At 41.4% G+C, this 24,390-nt stretch overlaps 1 protein-coding gene across 1 annotated transcript; it reads left to right on the top strand.

The window, feature by feature from the left end:
- Nucleotides 1–2,743: 2,743 nt before the first annotated feature.
- Nucleotides 2,744–24,390, top strand: LOC111569138 (protein mono-ADP-ribosyltransferase PARP14-like; the record flags this gene model as incomplete). The annotated part of the gene is made up of 17 exons (XM_055011337.1): nucleotides 2,744–2,927; nucleotides 6,561–8,730; nucleotides 9,026–9,157; nucleotides 9,775–9,844; nucleotides 10,122–10,358; nucleotides 14,513–14,734; nucleotides 14,920–15,016; nucleotides 15,305–15,454; nucleotides 15,659–15,721; nucleotides 16,196–16,381; nucleotides 18,077–18,280; nucleotides 18,573–18,691; nucleotides 20,267–20,493; nucleotides 20,572–20,837; nucleotides 21,463–21,602; nucleotides 21,900–22,074; nucleotides 23,183–24,390. Coding segments are annotated over 17 exons (4,926 nt in total), but the record flags the coding sequence as incomplete, so codon positions are not given.

Genomic DNA, 24,390 nt, shown 5'->3' with positions numbered 1-24,390 from the left:
TCATAGTTTAATATGTTGTCCAAAATATGACAAAAGCATCATAGTTTAGTATGTCGTCTGAAATGTGCAAGAAACGTCATAGTTAACTGTCGTCCAAAATGTCATTAAAAAGTCATAGTTTATTATGTCGTCCAAAATGTGACAAAAACGTTGTAGTTTAGTATGTTGTCCAAAATATGAAAAAAATGGCATCGTTCAGTATGTCGTCAAAAATGTGAAAAAAATATCATAGTTTAGTATGTAGGCCAAAATATGACAATGTCATAGTTGAGTATGTCGTCCAAAATGTCATTAAAACATCATAGTTTAGTATGTGTTCCAAAATGTGAAAAAAATATCATAGTTTAGTTTGTCGTCCAAAATATGACAACGTCATAGTTTAGTATGTCATCCAACAACTGAAAAAAAAAGTTCCCAGGTAGCTCAACTGGTTGAGAGGGTGATTTATAAACAGAAGTGTGTCAGAGCTGCAGGTTCGATTCCTGCTCTTGGCCTTTTACTAGAGGACTTTCCGGTCTTCCTTCCACTTAGCGATTCAATAAAACCAATGAAAGGGCCCAAAAAAGGGCATATTTCAGTATGTGACAACAACGGCATAGTTTAGTATGTCGTCCAAAATGTGAAAAAAATGTCATAGTTTAGTATGTCGTCCAAAATCTGACAAAAATGTCATAGTTTAGTATGTCGTCAAAAATGTGAAAAAAATGTCATAGTTTAGTATGTCGTCCAAAATGTCATTAAAACGTCATGGTTTAGTATGTGGTCCAAAGTATGACTACAACATCATAGTTCCTCCTCCAAGGAACGGCAGAGTTATGATCAGCATATGTTTATCCAGTGGTGTGCAGACATTTTGGGTGGCAGGTCCTCAGTAGAAATAAAAGGACACCTGGATGCCTTAATATAACAGTGCAAGATTTGAAAAAATAAGAAAATTAGGAACAAATTTTCTGTAACATCATTTATTTCAACATCTTAATAACACACAAAGAGTCAATAAAAGTTAGAGTTTTAATAATCGCCTATCTATGTAAATCCAAAATTACTGCAACTGTTGTAACGAAGAAGTAACTCATGGTTTGTACAAAATAATATATTTTGCTAATCCAGCATATTGCCTGATTTAGTTCCATCAAATCACTTTGTGTTGACAAAATAAATCAGGAACAGCTTTTAAGATGTCTCAATAAAAGTAGAGGAAAAGGTTCTAAACATGACTCTGATGTTGACTCTGACCTTTGTTCTTCATGATCATGATCTGTCTCCTCATCGTCCTTAGAGGTTTTATACTCCCTGGACCTCGGCCTGCTGTAGATCTCTGTCTATGTCTGTCTAGATCCTTTCCCTTCTGATCATGCTGCAATTGGTAAATTAAGAGAGATGGACAATATCCAGACTGATTCCTGGCATTAGGCTACAACAAGGCAGAGAGATCTTTTTCTTTTTGTCATCTAGCAAATAAGTCACAGCAAGTGTTGCCTCTACCTGATGTAGACTAATAATAAACCTACACAGAGTAAATATTCAGTTGTAGTATCCTGATGATGTGCTGGACCAGTTCACCTTTCTGTCCTTCACGAAACACTGTCACAGCTTATAGGAGATCTAAGTTCAGACACATCCTTTGCTAGACAGCAACAGCAGAACCATTTTCTTTCATCTTTACGGGAATATCCGGACTTTTCGGCAGCGTCTTCATCATGTCAAGAAACCACTTCGTCAATAAACACTTCCTGTGGCGCTGGAATGGTGACAAAATAAAAGCCCATAACATTAAAAATATGTCTTCAAAATAGGGCTGGACAATAAATCAATATTATGGATTAATTCGACTTCGTACTTAATGTCGATTTGTTTTAATGAAATCTGATTTTCTCATCAACATCCGGCACCAATGCCTGCCTGCTGGGCTCCCCTAATAACGTGGCATTTTATTCATATTTTTGTCTTTTTTGGTAGTTTTTGTCTTTTGTCTTTTTCGTGTGGGGTTTTTTCATTTTGTCATTTTTTTCAGTTTTTGGTCATGTTTAGTATATTTTGGTTGTTTCTTTCTTTTTATTGTTTTTTTGTTTCATTTTTGTCATTTTTTGTCCTGTTTGGTCCTTTTGATCTCATTTTTGTCATTTTTCTGTCTTCTCATGGTTGTTTTGTCTCATTTTTGTCCCGTTTTTGTCTTTTTTTATCTTGTTTTTGTCATTTTTAGCTTTTTTTGGTCATATTTGTCTTCTTTGTGTCATTTTTGTGTCTTTTTTGGTAGTTTTTGTATCATATTTGTAATTTTTTGTCTTTTTAGTTGTTGTTTTTCTCATTTTTGTCATTTTTTTGTCTTGTTATAGTCATTTTTTTCATTTTGGTTGTTTTTGTCTAATTTTGGTTGTATTTTGTCTCTTGTCTTTTTTTGTCCTTTTTGGTTGTTATTGGTCTTGTTTTTGTCATTTTTTGTCTCTTTGGGACAGTGATTTCTCCCCTCTGTTGTGTTTTCTTATTTTTATTTTCATTTATATCAGCTCCGTCAGACACTTTCTTTAACGTTTATTAATACGTTCATAAACTACATTAATTTTTTACCCTATGTTTAAATATTACACATGTAAAACAAATCTTTTTGTTTGTATTTTTTTCAGCTGGTATTTTAACACATGAGCAAAGTAAACGGATGATGAAAACCTTCATCTGTGTTAGTTTTCAGCTCTTTTCTTTGCTTTTTATTGTGATTTCAGATCGTTTTAAAGTGTTTTATTAAACCTTCTCCCCCCTGCTGGTCAGATCCAGGACATTTCTGTTCAAAGTAGAACTCATATTTCTATGTTTCTGGTTCCTCCCAGACCTGCTGGAGATGTTCTTTGAGAAGAACTTTGCTCTGCCGACCGACATCCTGATGATTCCTGAAGAACGAGCTGCAGTCGTCTCCTTCAGCCGCCACAAAGGTTTTTACCTCATTTTCCTGCCTGATCATTCAGAGTGAATTCTAGCTAAAACTGAAAGTCTGCAGTGAAAGGAAATACAGCGTTTAATTAGGAGTATGTAAATAAAATACGGCGTTAAATTAGAAATATGTAAATAATATACGGCGTTAAATTAGAAATATGTAAATAATATACGGCGTTAAATTAGAAATATGTAAATAAAATACGGCGTTAAATTAGAAATATGTAAATAATATACGGCGTTAAATTAGAAATATGTAAATAAAATACGGCGTTAAATTAGAAATATGTAAATAATATACGGCGTTAAATTAGAAATATGTAAATAAAATACGGCGTTAAATTAGAAATATGTAAATAAAATACAGCGTTAAATTAGAAATATGCAAATAAAATATGGCGTTAAATTAGAAATATGTAAATAAAATATGCCGTTAAATTAGAAATATGTAAATAAAATACAGCGTTAAATTAGAAATATGTAAATAAAATACGGCGTTAAATTAGAAATATGTAAATAAAATAAGCCGTTAAATTAGAAATATGTAAATAATATACGGCGTTAAATTAGAAATATGTAAATAAAATGCAGCATTAAATTAGAAATATGTAAATAAAATACGGCGTTAAATTAGAAATATGCCAATAAAATATGGCGTTAAATTTGAAATATGTAAATAAAATACAGCGTTAAATTAGAAGTATGTAAATAATATACGGCGTTAAATTAGAAATATGTAAATAAAATACGGCGTTAAATTAGAAGTATGTAAATAAAATAAGCCGTTAAATTAAAAATATGTAAATAATATACGGCGTTAAATTAGAAATATGTAAATAAAATACGGCGTTAAATTAGAAATATGTAAATAAAATAAGCCGTTAAATTAGAAATATGTAAATAAAATAAGCCGTTAAATTAGAAATATGTAAATAATATACGGCGTTAAATTAGAAATATGTAAATAATATACGGCGTTAAATTAGAAATATGTAAATAAAATACGGCGTTAAATTAGAAATATGTAAATAATATACGGCGTTAAATTAGAAATATGTAAATAAAATACGGCGTTAAATTAGAAATATGTAAATAATATACGGCGTTAAATTAGAAATATGTAAATAAAATACGGCGTTAAATTAGAAATATGTAAATAAAATACGGCGTTAAATTAGAATATGCAAATAAAATATGGCGTTAAATTAGAAATATGTAAATAAAATATGCCGTTAAATTAGAAATATGTAAATAAAATACAGCGTTAAATTAGAAATATGTAAATAAAATACGGCGTTAAATTAGAAATATGTAAATAAAATAAGCCGTTAAATTAGAAATATGTAAATAATATACGGCGTTAAATTAGAAATATGTAAATAAAATGCAGCATTAAATTAGAAATATGTAAATAAAATACGGCGTTAAATTAGAAATATGTCAATAAAATATGGCGTTAAATTTGAAATATGTAAATAAAATACGGCGTTAAATTAGAAGTATGTAAATAATATACGGCGTTAAATTAGAAATATGTAAATAAAATACGGCGTTAAATTAGAAATATTTAAATAAAATACGGCGTTAAATTAGAAATATGTAAATAATATACGGCGTTAAATTAGAAATATGTAAATAATATACGGCGTTAAATTAGAAATATGTAAATAAAATACGGCGTTAAATTAGAAGTATGTAAATAAAATAAGCCGTTAAATTAAAAATATGTAAATAATATACGGCGTTAAATTAGAAATATGTAAATAAAATACGGCGTTAAATTAGAAATATGTAAATAAAATAAGCCGTTAAATTAGAAATATGTAAATAAAATAAGCCGTTAAATTAGAAATATGTAAATAATATACGGCGTTAAATTAGAAATATCTAAATAAAATAAGCCGTTAAATTAGAAATATGTAAATAAAATACGGCGTTAAATTAGAAATATGTCAATAAAATACGGCGTTAAATTAGAAATATGTAAATAATATACGGCGTTAAATTAGAAATATGTAAATAAAATACGGCGTTAAATTAGAAATATGTAAATAAAATACAGCGTTAAATTAGAAATATGTGGACATCTGAGCATCTTCAGCTTCAAAAACACTTGAACCTGTCTCGTCTTTTTTGTCATTTTTTGTCTTTTTTGGTCATATTTATCTTGTTTTTGTTCTTTTTTTGTGTCTTTTTTGGTCATTTTTGTCTCAGTTTTGTAATTCTGTTGCCTTGTTTTTGTCATTTTTTGAAATCTTTTTTGTCATTTTTGTGTCTTTTTTTGGTCGTTTATGTCACATTTTTGCCTTTTTTTTGCATCTTCAGCTTTAAAAACACCTGAATCTGTCGAATCGCTGATGTCGATATCAAGTATTTTGAAGAGTCACATTATAACAACTTATTGGTGTATCTTCTTGTGTAGCGATGATGTGAAGATGGTGAAGAAATTCTCCGCCGACACCGTCTTGTTTGTATATAAAAGGTTTATTAAAACAAAGACAGCATCACAGACACCATGGCAGATCTGTGAGAGGATTCAAGGCCCGATAGAATCTCTCTGCAAAACTAGCTCATGTTCTTCACATAAACCCAGCAGGTGATGGGATGTATGGTTATCGCTGCTTCGTTCTCTGGACAAGCAATAAAACAACAAACTCATTTTAAGAAATCTGGTGTTTAACTTAGGAATTTTTAACATTCCCATCCCCTAACTTAGAAGGCCACCTGGAACAACAGATACCACATTGGAAACAGCAAAATATAAATAAACAAATCATGACAAAGGTGAAAAAGTTTTTGCTCTTTTTCTGAAAAGAGTCAAAGAGCTTCCCAGGAGATGACAAACGCCTCGTAGTGATATTTAACATTTAACTACCACAACTGATCACGTGAAAGAATAACGATAAAAATAAATAAAATATTTACCGAGAAAGAAAAACTACGTGAAAATTTACCAATTAGAAAAAAATGAAGCTCTGAAGATGAAGCAAAAGTAAGAACTAAGGCGCCCACATATTTTATACAGTCAGTTAAATAAAGGTTCTAACTGGAACTAAAAATCACTCAAAAGAACGTTTTTTGTTCCACAAAGAAATTTTGCATCATTTCTTTAAACCTGCTCCTTCAGGCACCAAAACTTTAAGGAACTTTCGAAAAAATTGATTCCTCGAGAAACCCTTTTCAAAATAGTTCCCTTTGGACCCTCCTGGTTCTATTTTATCTGTTTACGTAATTTTTTAAAAAGCAGAATCTGCAGCATTTCATTTAATTATTAGATCACATTTTTGGGTTCTTGGTCTGACAGAACCACAAATTACAAGATGCCGTGGATGCCGTTAGTGGAACTTATGGACCGAACGTTCAATGTTCTGTTGAGAAAATAATCTTCAGATTAATCAATAAAGCAGCTGTAGTTCCACCGTATAACTACAATACAAATGAAAAACTGCTTTAAAGTACCAGATAAAGTTCATAAAGAACCAACCCCTGAATAAAGAGGTTCTTCAGTTGGTGCTTTGAAGAACCATTTATTATTGTTCTGAGAGTCTGTGACCTGGATGACTTCATAGAAACATTAAAGACAACAATGTTATTAAACTCCACTTTGTTTACGTCTTTTTCTCTGTTTCCAGCTGTTCAGAACATCTGCATGAAAGAAGACCTTGTGATTTGTTCCAACTCCGTCAAGGTGTATCCATTCTACCCGTCGCTGGGAACCGCCTTGTACGGTGAAGACCGACCAGCCTGGAAGATGCCCGACTCCTTCACCGAGAGCCTTCACCCCGTCGTCAGGAAGTTCTTCCTGATGAAGAACCTGCTAAAAAGCATCAACGATCAGATGCATCCACATTTCTGCAGCGTGGATTTGGATCAACCCGAAGTGAAGCTCAGCCCCCTGCCGGGCTTCCTGAGGCAGAACGGTCTGACCGCCCAACAGGTCGATGGCTGGAAACGTAGCGCCCAGGACGCCTTCCGCCGCCTGATGGCCCAGTACTCGGCCTTCGAGTGCCGGGCCAACGGGCCAGCCTGGAAGCTTGCAGAGAAAGACGTCCGTTCGGTTCTGAGGGACGACGGCGTCCCGGTGCTGGATGCTTCCAGGGGGGTCCTGACCGTCGCTGGCCAAGCCGATGATATGAAACGAATCAGGCCTACTGTGGAGAACATCGTTCTTAAAGCCATGAGCGTCATTGAACGGCAGACGGATGGCGTCTCCGAGCTGATGCTTCTGTCCCCAGCCATGTTCTACATCCTGAAGCAGGACGGGCTGCTGAGAGCCGCCCAGGACATCTCCCCGGACATGAACCTCTCCTACAATGAAGCCACCCAGCAGCTCACCATCACTGGACTCCCTGCTGAGGTTTTCAAGACCAAGGCCTGGATCCTGGAGAGGAACATGAACATGTCCAAAAAACAGCTGAACATCCCTCCTTGTCTTCTGTACTTCCTCAGGACAGCAGATCCCACAGATATGTCCCAGGACCTGTTCACCTCCCAGGGCATCAGCACCATCTACAGCATCGAGACCAAAGGGGTTTTCCTGCTGGGAAGTTCTGACAAAGTCCTCGCTGACGCAGAGACTAAGATGAAGGAGGTTCTGGCGCTGCAGACTCTGGATGTGGAGGACCAGGAGGTGATGAAGCTTCCTGGGTGGATGGACCTGAAGCAGCAGCTGCTGGACACCTACAACTCCACAAAGAAGAAAACTGTGGACATTCAGACCAACTCAGACAAAGTAATGGTGGCCGGCTTCAGGAGTCCCGTCAGAGAGGTGAGCAGCAGTCTGAAGGAGTTCATCACAAACTTCTCACGAGTTAAAGAAACCGTTCGTGTTGAATCCTGTGCTGTCGTTCAGTTCATCGACAAGAAGAAAACACAGGATTGGTCCAGTATCTCCAAAGACAATAATGTATCTGTTCAGTTTGATCCGGAGAGGCCGAGAATCGTCCTCACTGGGGCTCGTCTTCACATCCAGAAAGCCAGATCATGCTTTCAGCAGCTGACTAGTGCTCTCTTCACTGACACCTTAACCGTGGACAAACCTGGAGCTAAGAAGTATTTCCAGACTTCAGGAAGAATGTTCCTGTCCAGCATCATGACAGAGTTCAACTGTGTGGTGGTGCTTTGCCCAGAGGTCCAGGACGAAGACGAGGAAGAAAACTATGAAGGAGGAAGCAGCCTTTGTTACTGCAAAGTGAAGACCACCGGTGGAGTTCTGGTTTCTGTCAGCAGAGCAGACATCTGTAGCTTCAACGCCGACGCTGTGGTCAACGCAGCCAACGAGGACTTGCAGCACATTGGCGGTTTGGCTTTGGCTCTGCTGAAAGCTGCAGGACCAGAGCTGCAGAAAACCAGCAGCGACTACGTGTCTAAAAACGGACCTCTGCGTCCGGGTGACGCCATGGTAACGGATGCATACAACCTGCCCTGTAAGTACGTCGTGCATGCTGTCGGTCCGCGGTTCTCCGACTTCGACAAGAAGACTTCGGTGTCGCGCCTGAAGACCGCCGTCAAAGAAAGTCTGAGACAAGCGGAGACGGTGAGCTGCTCCTCCGTCGCCCTGCCGGCCATCAGCTCGGGGGTGTTTGGATTTCCTGTCCAGCTCTGTGCCGAGACCATCGCCCAGGCGGTGCGGGAATACTGCGACGGTCCACGAGGTCCGTGGTCGCTAACCGAGATACACCTGGTGGACAACAACGACAGCACCGTCAGGGACATGGCCGCAGCTGTCAACGCAGAGTTCAGCGACCTCCAACCGACCATGACCATCCCACCACCGGCCAGCAGAGGCACCGGGGCTTCTGGGTAAAATAAGTAGTATTCAGCAGCTGGTTAGCTTAGCTTAGCGTAGCTTAGCATGAAGACTGGAAACAAGGGTCCAGAGGTAGTTGTGCATATCCAGACTTGTCACCAGAGCGCTGTAGAATGGTCTGACTGCACCTCATTGACGGTAAAGACGACGGAGCTCAAACCTGGAGACTCCAACGTGACCTCAGTCAGTTAGCTTCCATGCTAACAGCTGCTAAAACCACAATGTTTCCTGCTTATATTTCTGCTTCTACTTCTGTTTATCAAGTTGTCCTGATCATTGACTCCTCAGTGGTTCCCAGCATGGTGGAGGCCGAGGTAGAGGAGGAAGAGGAAGAGGAGGAGGAGGAAGAGGAGGAGGAGGAAGAGGAGATGGATTTCAGGCTAACAGAGGAGGACTAGGTCGGCCTGGAGGGAGGGAACGGTGTGTTTCATCTTCATTTTATCATAGATTTTTTTTTCAGATATTTTTGGATATTTTTTGGATTCTTTTGTGAATGTTGTGTTTGCTCTGTGGGTATTTTGTCTTTGTTTATGTGTGTTTCTGTGTATTTAGTTTGGTTTGACGTCTGGTATTTTTCAAAAATATTCTTGATGGATTTTTTGATTTTCTTTTGTTTTTGTTGTATTTTTTAAAAACTTTTTGATATTTTGAAGATATTTTTGGATAGTTCTGGAGGGATATTTTTGGATAGTTTTTTGATGATTCTGGGGGGATATCTTTGATAATTTTGGGGAGATGTTTTTGCTGATTTGGTCGGGATTTTTTTATATATATTTTTGGATTTTTTGGATTATTTTGGGCTATTTTTTAAAATATATTTTTTTTATTTTTTTGATGTATTTTGGGATATTTTGGGGGATATTCTCAGATATTTTTGGATTTTTGGGGGGATATATTTGGATATTTTTTGATGATTCTGTGGAGATTTTTTTTGATATATATATTTTTTGGGGAGGATATTTTTAAATATTTTTGGATATTTGTGAAGCCTTGCTCCTCTGTTCACAGTTTTTTGAGCTTCATGTGTTTTCCTGCAGGAGGACGGAGCAGATCACCGCTGGGGGGCTGAAGATGGTTCTCTGTCTGGGGAACATCGAGGAAGAGAAGGTGAGAACCAAACACATTTTATTAAACATGTTTTAATATTTGTGTTATATTTCACTTTTCAGATATTGTCTGGATATTTTGGGACAATGAATACATTTTCTAAGACATTTTGTTTGTTTTTCTAGCTATTGTAGTAAATTTCCACATTTTATTCATAATTTTCTTATTAATAATTTGAGCTGCAGGACATTTATTAAATATTTTTCATAATTTTTTCAAATTTTTGTGGCTCTTTTTTTTGGATGATTTCTCAGTTAGTTTCTTCTCTCTGCTTCAGACTGACGTCGTCGTCAACACCATCTCAGAGAACATGAACCTCCACCAGGGTGCCGTTTCCAAGGCGATCCTGGAGGCGGCCGGACAGCGGCTGCAGGTGGCGGTTCGCTCTGCGGTCGCCACGGCGACGCTGCGTTACGGTGACGTCATCGTCACCGACGGCTTCGAGCTCTCGTGTCGGAAAGTGTTTCACGCCGTTTGTCCTCCCTGGGACGACGGAGACGGACGGCCCGGGGAGGTGAGGACGCAAAAACGTCAAGAAACCTGTGTGTCTGTGTATTTTCTGTGTATTTTGTGTATTTTCTGTGTATTTTGTGTGTTTTTGTGGATTTTGTCCACTGAGTAAAAATTAGCATAACACACCAGAAACTTCTAGTCTCCTGTCTCTGTATACATTATTACTACTTGTCAGTGTATTTCTGTGTACTCAGCAGTATTCCTTCCTGTGTATTCAGCAGTATTCCTTCCCGTGTATTCGGCAGTACTCCATCCCGTGTACTCAGCAGTATTCCTTCCTGTGTACTCAGCAGTACTCCTTCCCGTGTATTCGGCAGTACTCCATCCCGTGTACTCAGCAGTATTCCTTCCTGTGTACTCAGCAGTACTCCTTCCTGTGTACTCAGTAGTATTCCTTCCCGTGTACTCAGCAGTATTCCTTCCTGTGTACTCAGCAGTATTCCTTCCCGTGTACTCAGTAGTATTCCTTCCTGTGTACTCAGCAGTACTCCTTCCCGTGTACTCAGTAGTATTCCTTCCCGTGTACTCAGCAGTATTCCTTCCTGTGTACTCAGTAGTACTCCTTCCCGTGTACTCAGCAGTACTCCTTCATGCGTACTCAGTAGTACTCCTTCCCGTGTACTCAGCAGTACTCCTTCATGCGTACTCAGTAGTACTCCTTCTCGTGTACTCAGCAGTACTCCTTCCTGTGTACTCAGTAGTATTCCTTCCTGTGTACTCAGCAGTACTCCTTCCTGTGTACTCAGTAGTATTCCTTCCCGTGTACTCAGCAGTATTCCTTCCCGTGTACTCAGTAGTATTCCTTCCCGTGTACTCAGCAGTACTCCTTTCCGTGTACTCAGTAGTATTCCTTCCCGTGTACTCAGCAGTATTCCTTCCTGTGTACTCAGTAGTACTCCTTCCCGTGTACTCAGCAGTACTCCTTCATGCGTACTCAGTAGTACTCCTTCTCGTGTACTCAGTAGTACTCCTTCCTGTGTACTCAGTAGTATTCCTTCCTGTGTACTCAGCAGTACTCCTTCCTGTGTACTCAGTAGTATTCCTTCCTGTGTACTCAGTAGTATTCCTTCCTGTGTACTCAGCAGTACTCCTTCCCGTGTACTCAGTAGTATTCCTTCCTGTGTACTCAGCAGTACTCCTTCCCGTGTACTCAGTAGTATTCCTTCCCGTGTACTCAGCAGTACTCCTTCCTGTGTACTCAGTAGTACTCCTTCCTGTGTACTCGGTAGTATTCCTTCCCGTGTACTCAGCAGTATTCCTTCCCGTGTACTCAGCAGTACTCCTTCACGCGTACTCAGTAGTACTCCTTCTCGTGTACTCAGTAGTACTCCTTCCTGTGTACTCAGTAGTATTCCTTCCTGTGTACTCAGCAGTACTCCTTCCTGTGTACTCAGCAGTATTCCTTCCCGTGTACTCAGCAGTACTCCTTCCTGTGTACTCAGTAGTATTCCTTCCCATGTACTCAGCAGTATTCCTTCCCGTGTACTCAGTAGTATTCCTTCCCGTGTACTCAGCAGTACTTCTTCCTGTGTACTCAGCAGTACTCCTTCCCGTGTATTCAGCAGTACTCCTTCCCGTGTATTCAGTAGTACTCCTTCTCGTGTACTCAGTAGTACTCCTTCCCGTGTACTCAGTAGTATTCCTTCCCGTGTATTCAGCAGTACTCCTTCCTGTGTACTCAGTAGTATTCCTTCCCGTGTACTCAGCAGTACTCCTTCCCGTGTACTCAGTAGTATTCCTTCCCGTGTACTCAGCAGTATTCCTTCCCGTGTACTCAGTAGTATTCCTTCCCGTGTACTCAGCAGTACTCCTTCCCGTGTACTCAGTAGTATTCCTTCCTGTGTACTCAGCAGTACTCATTCCCGTGTACTCAGCAGTATTCCTTCCCGTGTACTCAGCAGTACTCCTTCCCGTGTACTCAGCAGTACTCCTTCCCGTTTACTCAGCAGTATTCCTTCCCGTGTACTCAGCAGTATTCCTTCCCGTGTACTCAGTAGTATTCCTTCCCGTGTACTCAGTGGTACTCCTTCTCGTGTACTCAGCAGTACTCCTTCCCGTGTACTCAGCAGTACTCCTTCCCGTGTACTCAGCAGTACTCCTTCATGCGTACTCAGTAGTACTCCTTCCCGTGTACTCAGCAGTACTCCTTCATGCGTACTCAGTAGTACTCCTTCTCGTGTACTCAGCAGTACTCCTTCCTGTGTACTCAGTAGTATTCCTTCCCGTGTACTCAGCAGTATTCCTTCCCGTGTACTCAGTGGTACTCCTTCCCGTGTACTCAGTAGTACTCCTTCTCGTGTACTCAGTAGTACTCCTTCCCGTGTACTCAGTAGTATTCCTTCCTGTGTACTCAGTAGTACTCCTTCCTGTGTACTCAGTCGTATTCCTTCCCGTGTACTCAGTGGTACTCCTTCCCGTGTACTCAGTAGTATTCCTTCCCGTGTACTCAGCGGTATTCCTTCCCGTGTACTCAGTGGTACTCCTTCCCGTATATTCAGCGGTACTCCTTCCCGTGTACTCAGCAGTATTCCTTCCCGTGTACTCAGCAGTACTCCTTCCCGTGTATTCAGCAGTACTCCTTCCCGTGTACTCAGCAGTACTCCTTCCCGTGTACTCAGCAGTACTCCTTCTCGTGTACTCAGCAGTACTCCTTCCCGTGTACTCAGCAGTACTCCTTTCCGTGTACTCAGTAGTATTCCTTCCCGTGTACTCAGCAGTATTCCTTCCTGTGTACTCAGTAGTACTCCTTCCCGTGTACTCAGCAGTACTCCTTCATGCGTACTCAGTAGTACTCCTTCTCGTGTACTCAGTAGTACTCCTTCCTGTGTACTCAGTAGTATTCCTTCCTGTGTACTCAGCAGTACTCCTTTCTGTGTACTCAGTAGTATTCCTTCCTGTGTACTCAGCAGTACTCCTTCCTGTGTACTCAGTAGTATTCCTTCCCGTGTACTCAGCAGTACTCCTTCCCGTGTACTCAGCAGTACTCCTTCCCGTGTACTCAGTAGTATTCCTTCCTGTGTACTCAGCAGTATTCCCTCCCGTGTATTCAGCAGTACTCCTTCCTGTGTACTCAGTAGTATTCCTTCCTGTGTACTCAGCAGTACTCCTTCCTGTGTACTCAGTAGTATTCCTTCCTGTGTACTTAGCAGTACTCCTTCCCGTGTACTCAGTAGTATTCCTTCCCGTGTACTCAGCAGTACTCCTTTCCGTGTACTCAGTAGTATTCCTTCCCGTGTACTCAGCAGTATTCCTTCCTGTGTACTCAGTAGTACTCCTTCCCGTGTACTCAGCAGTACTCCTTCATGCGTACTCAGTAGTACTCCTTCTCGTGTACTCAGTAGTACTCCTTCCTGTGTACTCAGTAGTATTCCTTCCTGTGTACTCAGCAGTACTCCTTCCTGTGTACTCAGTAGTATTCCTTCCTGTGTACTCAGCAGTACTCCTTCCTGTGTACTCAGTAGTATTCCTTCCCGTGTACTCAGCAGTACTCCTTCCCGTGTACTCAGTAGTATTCCTTCCCGTGTACTCAGCAGTACTCCTTCCCGTGTACTCAGTAGTATTCCTTCCCGTGTACTCGGCAGTATTCCTTCCCGTGTACTCGGTAGTATTCCTTCCCGTGTACTCAGCAGTATTCCTTCCCGTGTACTCAGTAGTACTCCTTCCCGTGTACTCAGCAGTACTCCTTCACGCGTACTCAGTAGTACTCCTTCTCGTGTACTCAGTAGTACTCCTTCCTGTGTACTCAGTAGTATTCCTTCCTGTGTACTCAGCAGTACTCCTTCCTGTGTACTCAGTAGTATTCCTTCCCGTGTATTCAGCAGTACTCCTTCACGTGTACTCAGTAGTATTCCTTCCCGTGTACTCAGCAGTACTCCTTCCCATGTACTCAGCAGTACTCCTTCCTGTGTACTCAGTAGTATTCCTTCCCGTGTACTCAGCAGTACTCCTTCACGTGTACTCAGTAGTATTCCTTCCCGTGTACTCAGTAGTATTCCTTCCCGTGTACTCAGCAATACTCCTTCCTGTGTACTCAGTAGTACTCCTTCTCGTTTACTCAGTAGTATTCCTTCCCGTGTACTCAGTAGTATTCCTTCCCGTGTACTCAGCAGTACTCCTTCCTGTGTACTCAGTAGTACTCCTTCTTGTTTACTCCAGGATCTGGTGTCCATCATCCGGTTCTGTCTGGATGAGGCGGAGAAGCTCCAGTTTTCCTCGCTGTCCTTCCCGGCCATCGGAACCGGAAACCTGAGCTTCCCCAGAGACCTGGTCTCCAGAGTCCTGATGAGGGAGGTCCACCGGTTCAGTCGGACCAGAACCCCCCGACACCTGAGGGAGGTTCACCTGGTGGTCCACCCCACCGACAGCCAGACTGTGGAGGTCAGTGATTGGTTCATACAGCCAGGTGTGTTCAGGTTTATGTTTACTGAACTCTTTATTGTTTATTATTTGTATATATGTATTAATTATTATATTTCTAATCAATATATGTATTGATTATTAGTATATTTCTGCATGTATTGATTATTTTATCGGCTTCTGTATTTACATAAACTGGTCTTCAGTCTTTCAGCAGAGAGTTTAAAGCTCCAAACAAGGAAGTCACCGACGTCAACACGTCACTGATTGGTCGACCAGTTGGCCAATCACAGCCCTCAGCAGGTAAGAAGGTTGTTTATTAATTTGATCTTATATCAGATATCAGATTTTAGAGACAGAACGGCTATTGATTAGAAACGCAACGATGACATTATATTAACCTGTGTGTGTCTGTGTGTTTCTTTGTGTGTGCATTGTTGTCTACTGTTGTCTTTATGTGTTTCTGTGTGTGTATTGTTGTTTATGTTGTGTTTCTGTGTGCATTTCTGTCTGTTGTTGTGTTTGTGTGTTTCTGTGTGTGTTTCTTTGTGTGTGTATTGCTGTCTATTGTTGTGTGTGTTTGTGCGTCAGCCTCCTTCAGCCTGGTGTCGTCTCCGTCCCTCGGTGTGTATCGGATGCAGATGGGTCAGGTGACCCTGGAGGTGTCGTCTGGTGACATCACCAAGGAGGCCAGTGATGTCATCGTCAACTCCTCCAATCAGGACTTCACCCTGAAGTCAGGTGAGTTTTTAGAAATAAATTTACATCAAACATTTGTTTGATAATCTTGTTTTTACAGTTTTTGTCTCTTAAGGGCAATGTTGTGTTTTATTTTTGTTGCTCTGTCTCATGTTTCTTATTTTGTTTGTCTCCTCTGTCGTTTGTGTTGTTTTGTGCCTCTTTGGTGTTATTTTGTTGTTGATGTGTTGTTGTGTTCTGATTCAGGAGTTTCCAAGGCGATCTTAGATGCTGCCGGATCAGTCGTGGAGCTGGAATGTTCTCAGATCGGTGAGTTTCAGAAACATTCAGCGTTTTTAAGCATGTCAACATTTGCCAGTTTTCAGTTTCCTAAGTGGAGAAACAACATTTGTTGTTGTTTTTTTACACCTGAACTTAAAACAATCAGCTGCTAGAAAAAATCACTACACTTTCTATGAATAATTATTATTTTTGTTTTATTGTTGTTGTTTGTTTTTTCTCTTGTTTGTGTTGTCATTTTTTCCGTCAGTTTGAAGATTTTTAGTTTTTCTTTCAAGAAAAACTGGGGTTAATTAATTATCTTTGAAAGTATTTGATAAAACAATCTAGAATTTTCCAGAAACCACTTTGAATATCGTTAGTTTCTGATCAAAGACAGTTTGAAGCAGATCAGAGGCGGTCGAGCAGAAGGACTCTGATGATTCTTCTTCAGTTTTATGGTGTAAAGGTTTCAGCAGATGGTTGAGCAGAAGCTGTAGTGAAGACATCCTTTCCTCTCCGTAGTGAACTCTCCGGGTCTCCAGTCTCGTCCGATGATCCTGACGTCGGCCGGCCGGCTGCCCTGCCGGGGTATCGTCCACATCGTTGGCCAGAACGACCCGTTGAAGATTAAAGACATGGTCTGCTCGGTGCTGAAGACCTGCGAGCACAACAAATTCAGCTCCGTCTGCTTCCCGGCACTCGGTACAGGTCAGGAAACTAAGATCCTCTAACAGAGTTTACAGGAAGTTACCTTCATCATCAAACGGTTCCAAAGAAATAAGTGTTCTGAGTTAGAATGAAGGAGTTTGTTGGACCTTCTCAAACAAAACAGTTTCCGCTTCATTCAGACAAAACAGAGTGAATCTAATCTTCTTTGGAAATGTTAAGAGTCTTAAAACTAATAGTCTACTTTTAATCTCCTCAGTATCACTGGGGACAAGTTTGAAATGTTAAATCCTCAAAAGTTGGAAAAAGGTCGACCAAAGGAACCAAAATCCTGGAGAGGAGTTGGACTCTCTCCTTTTCGCTAGTTGCCCAGGGTGAGAGGCGCCGGACGGCTGTGGGGAAACTCACGAACCCCCAGCTGAGCGCCGCTTTGTTGGAGTTCTCCCTGGAGAACGAGAGGGTCGCTTCTCTGCGACTTTGTGTCTCAGAGAAGAAATCCCAAAAACCTGCTGGTGGACACCAGCAGTGAGGAAAGCTGTCAGGCTGAAGAAGGAGGCCTGCTGGGCTCGGCTTGTTCAGGGGTCTCCTGAAGCAGCTGACAGGTACCAGTCGGCCAAAAAGGCGGCAACTGCAGCAGTTGTGGAAGCTAAAACTCGGGTGTGGGAGGATATGAAAGACTTTCATTTGGCCTCGAGGAAGTTCTGGCAAACCGTTCGACGCCTCAAGAAGGGGAGGCAGGGCTTTTTGTACAGTCTGGGGGGAGAACTGTTGACCTGTACTGGAGACATTGTCGGGTGGTGGAAAGAACACTTTGAGAAACTCTTGAATCCAGTAAACATGTCCTCTGTGGAGGAGGCAGAGCCTGAAGACTCGAGGGGGTCTTCGTCCATATCTGTGGCAGAGGTTGCTGAGGTAATTAAGAAGCTCCTTGGTGGCAAGGCCCCAGATGTGGACGAGATTCGCCTTGAGATGCTGAAGGCTGTGGACATTGTTGGACTGTCTTGGCTGACACGTTTCTACAATATCGCCTGGGTATTGTATGGTGCCTGTGGAGTGGCAGAACAGGGTGGTGGTTCCCATTTTCAAAAAGGGGAACCGGAGAGTGAGGTCCAGCTACTGGGGTATCACACTTCTCAGCCTCCACGGGAGGCACTCTAGGGTGCTGGAAGGGAGGCTCCGACTGATTGTTGAACCTCGGATTCAGGAGGAGCAATGCGGATTCCGTCCTGGTCGTGGAACACTGGATCAGATCTTTACTCTTGCGGAGCTGCTGAGGGGGTCATGGGAGTTCTACCTGCCAGGTCACATGTGCTACAACAGTGTCCCCTGAGGGCCTGTGTGGGGGGTGCTGTGGGAGTATGGGGCACTGGGCTAATTTCTAGTCATTATGGTTTAAGTTTCACATAATTTTGAACAATTTGGGGTCATTTAAATAATTTTTGAATCATCTTAAACAAGTTTCCATTCTAAATATCTAAAAACTGGAACCTTGTCTGGTCAGACTTTCTACACATTAGATTCTACTGATGTTAGAGCCTCAAAAGTTGGTGAAATGTCGACAAAGACTGGATTTTAGTAGAAATATAGATCCATCCATAGATATACACTCGCAGGAACTTTATGGAGACAGTATATCAGCCTGGATTGAAAATTTTGCTTAATTTTGTTGGTTCTATGAGGATTATTGCAGCTTTGTCCATCCCTTCCTCATCATCTTCATCATCGTTACCCGCTCAGGTCAGGGCGGCGCCCCCCCGCCGGCGGTGGCCGACGCTATGATCGACGCCGTGGTGGAGTTTGTGAGGAAGAAGCAGCCGAAGTTCCTCCACAGTGTGAAGATCCTGATCTTCCAGACGGCCATGATTACTGAGTTCCACCGCAGCATGAAGAGGAGGCAAGGCGAAGAGGTGGAGGAGAAGGGCGTCCTCGCCAAGATCAAAGGTATCGATCAGTGATCAATAGAGGGAAGCTCCTCCCACTGCAGGAGAATTCAGTTAGACAAGAAGAACATTTCACATCTACTTAAACAGCCACAAAGAGACACAAAACGACCACAAAAAAATAAATAAATAAATTTCCCCTGGCGTGGGGAGAAATAAAGGACTTATCTTAAAGGGACAGAAAACAACCACAAAGAGACACTAAACGACTTTAAATAGACACAAAACCACCACATAGAGACACAAAACAGCTGTAGGTTTACCACACTGACAGAAAACGTCTTCTATTTCAGACAGTTTCACGTCTCTGTTCTCTGGATTGATGGACGACCAGCCCAGCACCGAGGACCTGGTCCTGGAGAGGGAAGAGTTCGAGCCCACAGTGTTCCAGCTGTGTGCCGACAACTACACGGTCAATACACAATGACACACAATAATGCACAATAATGCACAATGACACACAATAACACAAAATAACACACAATAACACAAAATAACACACAATAAGACACAATAACACAACAACCAGCCTCTAGCTTGGTGGAAGAGACACAAAATAACCACAAAAACACATAAAACCATAGAATAAGGCTGGTTTCTGTTCACTTTCTCTATAATCAAATGTGATCATCAGTATTATGGGTTTAGAGTCCTGGAAACAATCATTGGTTTCCTGGATGTGGTTCTGGTTTCTGATAATTCACCAGAGAAAACTTTAAAAAGGTCATTCTGGGTAAACTTTCATATCAGCATGTTGGGAGGTGGTTGGTCTGAACATGTTCTAACAAAATAAAAAATAATAATTTTGGTTTAATTTTGATGGATTTTCATCAGATTTTGAACAAATGTTGAGTCAACTTGAACAAAGTGACTACTTTTGGACACATTTGGGTAATTTTGAATAATTTGAAGGAGTTTTTAAGGTCTTTAAGACATTTTTTATTTATTTTTTAACCATTTTGAAGTAATTTTGGATGATATACATGTTGTTTTGAACAATATTAAGTAATTTTGGTAGTTTATATGTGATTCTGGATGACTTTCATGTCATTTGTAACAATTGTTTTTACATAACTGTCAACAATTTGAATTTGAATAATTCTATCTGAAGAAGGTGAAAACTTTAAAAAGAGCATTCTGGGTAAACTTTCTTATCAGCGTGTTGGTAGGAGGTTGGACATATGATTCACTCTGTGGGGAAATAATATTCTAGTTTAGAGAAATTTAACAAAATGCGAATGGTTATGAACAGAAACCAGATTCAGGGTTCAGAATGTGACACCTGGATGGATGAAAAACTGATCTGGAGTCAGATTTTACCAGAACTCAGATGTGTTTATCTGCTGTACTGATGAAGTTCTGAGGCTCAGAAATGATGGAAAAAGTCCATTAAAAAGTGATAAATCTGGACCCACCTCTATGGACTTCAAGGACCTGGAATGTTCTAAGTGAGACTAAACTTAAAGACTGGAAGCAGGAAAGGAGAACGTCCCCTGGAGAAAGTTCTAGAGTAGACCTACCGACAACTGGAGAAAGTTCTAAAGTAGACCTACTGACAACTGTAGAAAGTTCTAGAGTAGACCTACCCACAACTGGAGAAAGTTCTAGAGTAGACCTACCGACAACTGGAGAAAGTTCTAGAGTAGACCTACCGACAACTATAGAAAGTTCTAGAGTAGACCTACCCACAACTGGAGAAAGTTCTAGAGTAGACCTACCCACAACTGGAGAAAGTTCTAGTGGTCAGAATACTTTAGAACTTTCTCCAGTGGATGTTCTCCTCTATGGACTTCAAGGACCTGGAACTCCGAAAATATTCCCAGTATGAAGGTAGAACTCTGATCATGAATAAAGTTGCTGTAGATGAAGAACCAGTTTTTTTTTTTACACACTGACCCTGTTGTTACGACTCTATAGTTTGAGCTCATAAATCCTTCTCCTGAAGTCGAATGTGTTGAGTTCATTAAACCGACTGTTTCCTCTCCAGGATGTGAGTCAGGCCAAGAAACGCATCAGGGAGCTGATTGTGGCCGAGCAGGCGGAGAGGAAAATCACCGACCCGTTCATCAGCCAGCTGTCTCCGGCCAACGTGGAGGAGCTGAAGGCCCTGCAGAAGCAGCTGACGGTCAGCATCTGGCTGGACCAGGACCAGGAGCCCAGCATCCACCTGGAGGGTCTGACCAGGGACGTGTACACCGCCGAGTCCACAATCAGGTCGGTACACCACCACCGGACCTCCAGCACACAGTAAGAATGAAGAGAGGCTGAAGGTGTTTGTGTTGTGGCCCTCAGAGACCTCATCCGGAGGGTGGAGAGGACGGAGAACCTGAAGAGCAAAGCCCTGCTGGTGAGCAAAGCCGTGGAGTGGAAGTTCCAGGACCATCGGGGAGTCATGGTGGCCTTCGACATGCTCACCAACCTAAAGCTGGAGGAGGCTCTGGACGGGAAGCCGAGCGTGAAGGTCCAGATCGGCAACCAGACGTTCACTGCTTACCCAGCGAGGAAACAAGCAACCGCTGGAAACCGGGTGGTGGAGCTCCAAAGGAGTGAGATGAAAAGTGAGTCTTCCTTCAACCCAAAACCATCGCTAGCTTTGCTAGAGACCCCAAAACCACCGTTAGATTTAGCAGAGGTCCCAAAACCACCATTAGCTTTAGCAGAGGCCCCAAAACCATCGTTAGCTCTAGTAGAGGCCCCAAAACCACCGTTAGCTTCAGCAGAGAACCCAAAACCACCATTAGCTTTAGTAGAGGCCCCAAAACTACCGTTGGCTTTAGCAGAGGCCCCAAAACCACCATTAGCTTCAGCAGAGAACCCAAAACCACCGTTAGCTTCAGCAGAGAACCCAAAACCACCGTTAGCTTCAGCAGAGAACCCAAAACCACCGTTAGCTTCAGCAGAGAACCCAAAGCCACCGTTAGCTTCAGCAGAGAACCCAAAGCCACCGTTAGCTCTAGTAGAGGCCCCAAAACCACCATTAGCTTTAGCAGAGGCCCCAAAACCACCATAACCACTGTGCATCCAAGTAGCTCCAGTAGAACTGAGAAACCTTCTGAAGAACCGTTAAAGAACCTCTGTTTCCTGAGAGCTGCTAGAACTCCTCCTGACTGTTTGAAGAGGTTTTCTGCTCGTTTTAAAGCGCTGAGCTGATCGATGTAAAGACCTGACCTCCTACCGTTGCAGATGAAGCCGCTCTGCCGTCGCATTGGGACGACATGAAGGGCGACTTGATGAAGCTGTTCGATGTGAGTCCAGGATCGAAGGAATACAGCGACGTGGAGAAGGAGATGAAGAAGACCGGCCTGGCTGCAAACATCATCAGCGTACGTTCACCTCCTCCAGATAGGAGTAAATAAATAACCTGCAGGGTGTGAGATAATCTAAACCAGGAGTCTTCAACTTTTATCAGAACAATGACCACATACTGATGGAGAAGTTTTATATTAAACCGAGCCCAGTACCATGAATATTAGAGTTTTATCTTGTAAAATTTCTGTTTAAGTATGTGTATTTAGAAACATTTAAAGTGTGTGGAAAAAATATTTAGATTTTTTTTTTTCAAGATTAAAAATGATCTAATCAACCAAACATCTGAAGCCCTGTGATCTGCCTGTCTTCAGGTCCAGCGGGTCCAGAACACGACGCTGTTCCAGAGCTACCAGCTGATGAAGAAACAGCTGGAGGTGAAGAACAAACACAAGAACAACGAGCGGCTGCTGTTCCACGGAACCGGATCCAGCGCCATCGACCTGATCAACAAGCAGGGCTTCAACCGCAGCTACGCAGGAGCTCACGGTGACAACAACACAACAACATAGCAACAATATCACAACAACACTACAAAAACCACAACATAACAACAATATAACAACATAACAGCAACACTACAACAGCACACCAACATAACACAACATCATAATAACGATACAGCACAACAACACCACAAAAACACAACATTAACATAACAACAATGCTGCACAACAACAAAACAACAACAAAAAATACAACAACACAAGTTAAATAATCTGTCTGCACAGCGACATGCACCACAAAACAGCCACAGTATACGTATCTCAGGGAGGTAAAATTTATGTAATATTTCTGAAAAAGATTAGAGAGACGTCTGGAAGAAGTCATGTCTGATCTCCTCAGAACATCTGGTTCTTCATCTCCAGTAACTTTATCAGTGATCAGAGTTCTACCTTCAGACTGGGAATATTTCCAGAGTTCCAGGTTCTTGAAGTCCATAGAGGAGAACGTCCCCTGGAGAAACTTCTAGAGTAGACCTACCTCTAGAACTTTCTCCAGTTGTCAGTAGGTCTACTCTAGGACTTTCTCCAGGGGACATTCTCCTTTGCTGCTTCCAGTCTTTAAAACATTCCAGGTCCTTGAAGTCCATAGAGGTGGGTCCAGATTTATCACTTTTTAATGGACTTTTTCCATCATTTCTGAGCCTCAGAACTTCAGTACAGCAGATAGAACCATGACATTTAGGAGGAAAAACACATCTGAGTTCTCGTAAAAACTGACACCAGATCAGTTTTACATCCATCCAGGTGTCACAGTCTGAACACTGAATCTGGTTCATGTTCATTTTTTTTATAACCAACTTTAAATTGGAACTCTGGAAAATATTCACAGTATGAAGGTAAAACTTTGATCACTAAATAGAGTTATTGTAGATGAAGAACCAGATGGTTCCGAGGAACTTTAACGGGTTTTTATAGAAGATTTAGTGTTTTACTGTAAACTCTCTTGTTCTTCTCGTTGGTAGACTGACGTTATGTTCTAATCTATTTATCGTCTCCTCATTGCAGTAAATTTAGCAGAAATTCAGCAAAGTGTTGGTTTTATTTTTTCCATCAGGTTTCCAGGACAGCCTCTGACTCTGGTTGTTTTCCAGGTGTAATGTACGGTAACGGCTCGTACTTCGCGGTGGATCCTCGCTATTCAGCTCAAGGCTACGCCCAACCTGATGCCAACGGCCACAAGCGCATGTACCAGGCCCGGGTTCTGGTCGGAGACTTCACCAAAGGCCACAGCGGCCTCATCACTCCTCCGGCCAAAGGTTCTGGAAATTCCTCCGACCTGTTTGATAGCGTCGCCGACAACAAGACCAACCCAACCATGTTCGTGATCTTCAATGACATCCAGGCGTACCCAGAATACCTCATCACCTTCACCTGAATCTGCTCTATACTCCATCACCTTCACCTGAATCTGTTTTAGCTTAACGTCAGACTGCTCACTGCATATCTAAAAGTTCTGTTGGAAGTTCTGAAGTTTGTATTCTTATTAAACTGACACAGAGACAAGGTTAATGTGGAGTAACAACACAAAATAAAAGTCCAAAGCCTTTATTTTAAAGATTCACAAAATAAGACCATTTACCAGAAATTGTAAAACGTTGCGACTGTTGGATCGTACTTCTACCAATCATACTTCCTGTATCATCGGGAAAAACAACCAAATCTGAGCCTGAAACCCAGGTTTTTAGTAAGAGTCACTTTATTCTACCTGCCACGTTCAAAACCTCTCCAACCAAAAATCATTGGAGCTTCAGTAGAAATCTCAGAGAGGTGAAATGTCTTCCAGAAACTACCAGAGAAGTCCATTTCCTTCAAGTGCTTGAAGATGTTGCACCTCTTAGGAGACGTTTCCTCTTTTAGTCTTCAAGAACTTGAACACCTCAGAGTTGAAACGTCTTCCAGTATCTACCAGAGAAGTCCAGTTGCTTTCTACTGAAGCTCCTATGATTACCATGACCTAGATGATTGAGAATCTACAGACATCTTTCCAACCAAGAGGCCAGATTGTCATCTATCAGCCACAAACCATCACGTGATATTTTAGGAAAATTAACCAAATCCAATCACCAATAATCACTTCATTCTACTTAGTTTGCACTCATGAGATTCTGTAATGATGTAAACTTGAGGAAAGATTTGGGCAATTTTGGATGTTTTAAATCATTTTGGACACATTTGTTGAAATATTTACAAGTTTTAAGTTATTTTTGTGAAATTTTGTCATTGTAGATACATTTTGGGTCATTTAGGATGAGTTTTTAATTGTTCTGATTGAAAAACAATAAATTTACACATATCTGAA

Source organism: Amphiprion ocellaris, chromosome 6 (genome assembly GCF_022539595.1).
Source record: "Amphiprion ocellaris isolate individual 3 ecotype Okinawa chromosome 6, ASM2253959v1, whole genome shotgun sequence".
Taxonomy (NCBI): Eukaryota; Metazoa; Chordata; class Actinopteri; family Pomacentridae; genus Amphiprion; species Amphiprion ocellaris.
Note: the sequence above shows the minus strand (reverse complement) of the source record. Positions and strands in the feature narration are given on the sequence as shown.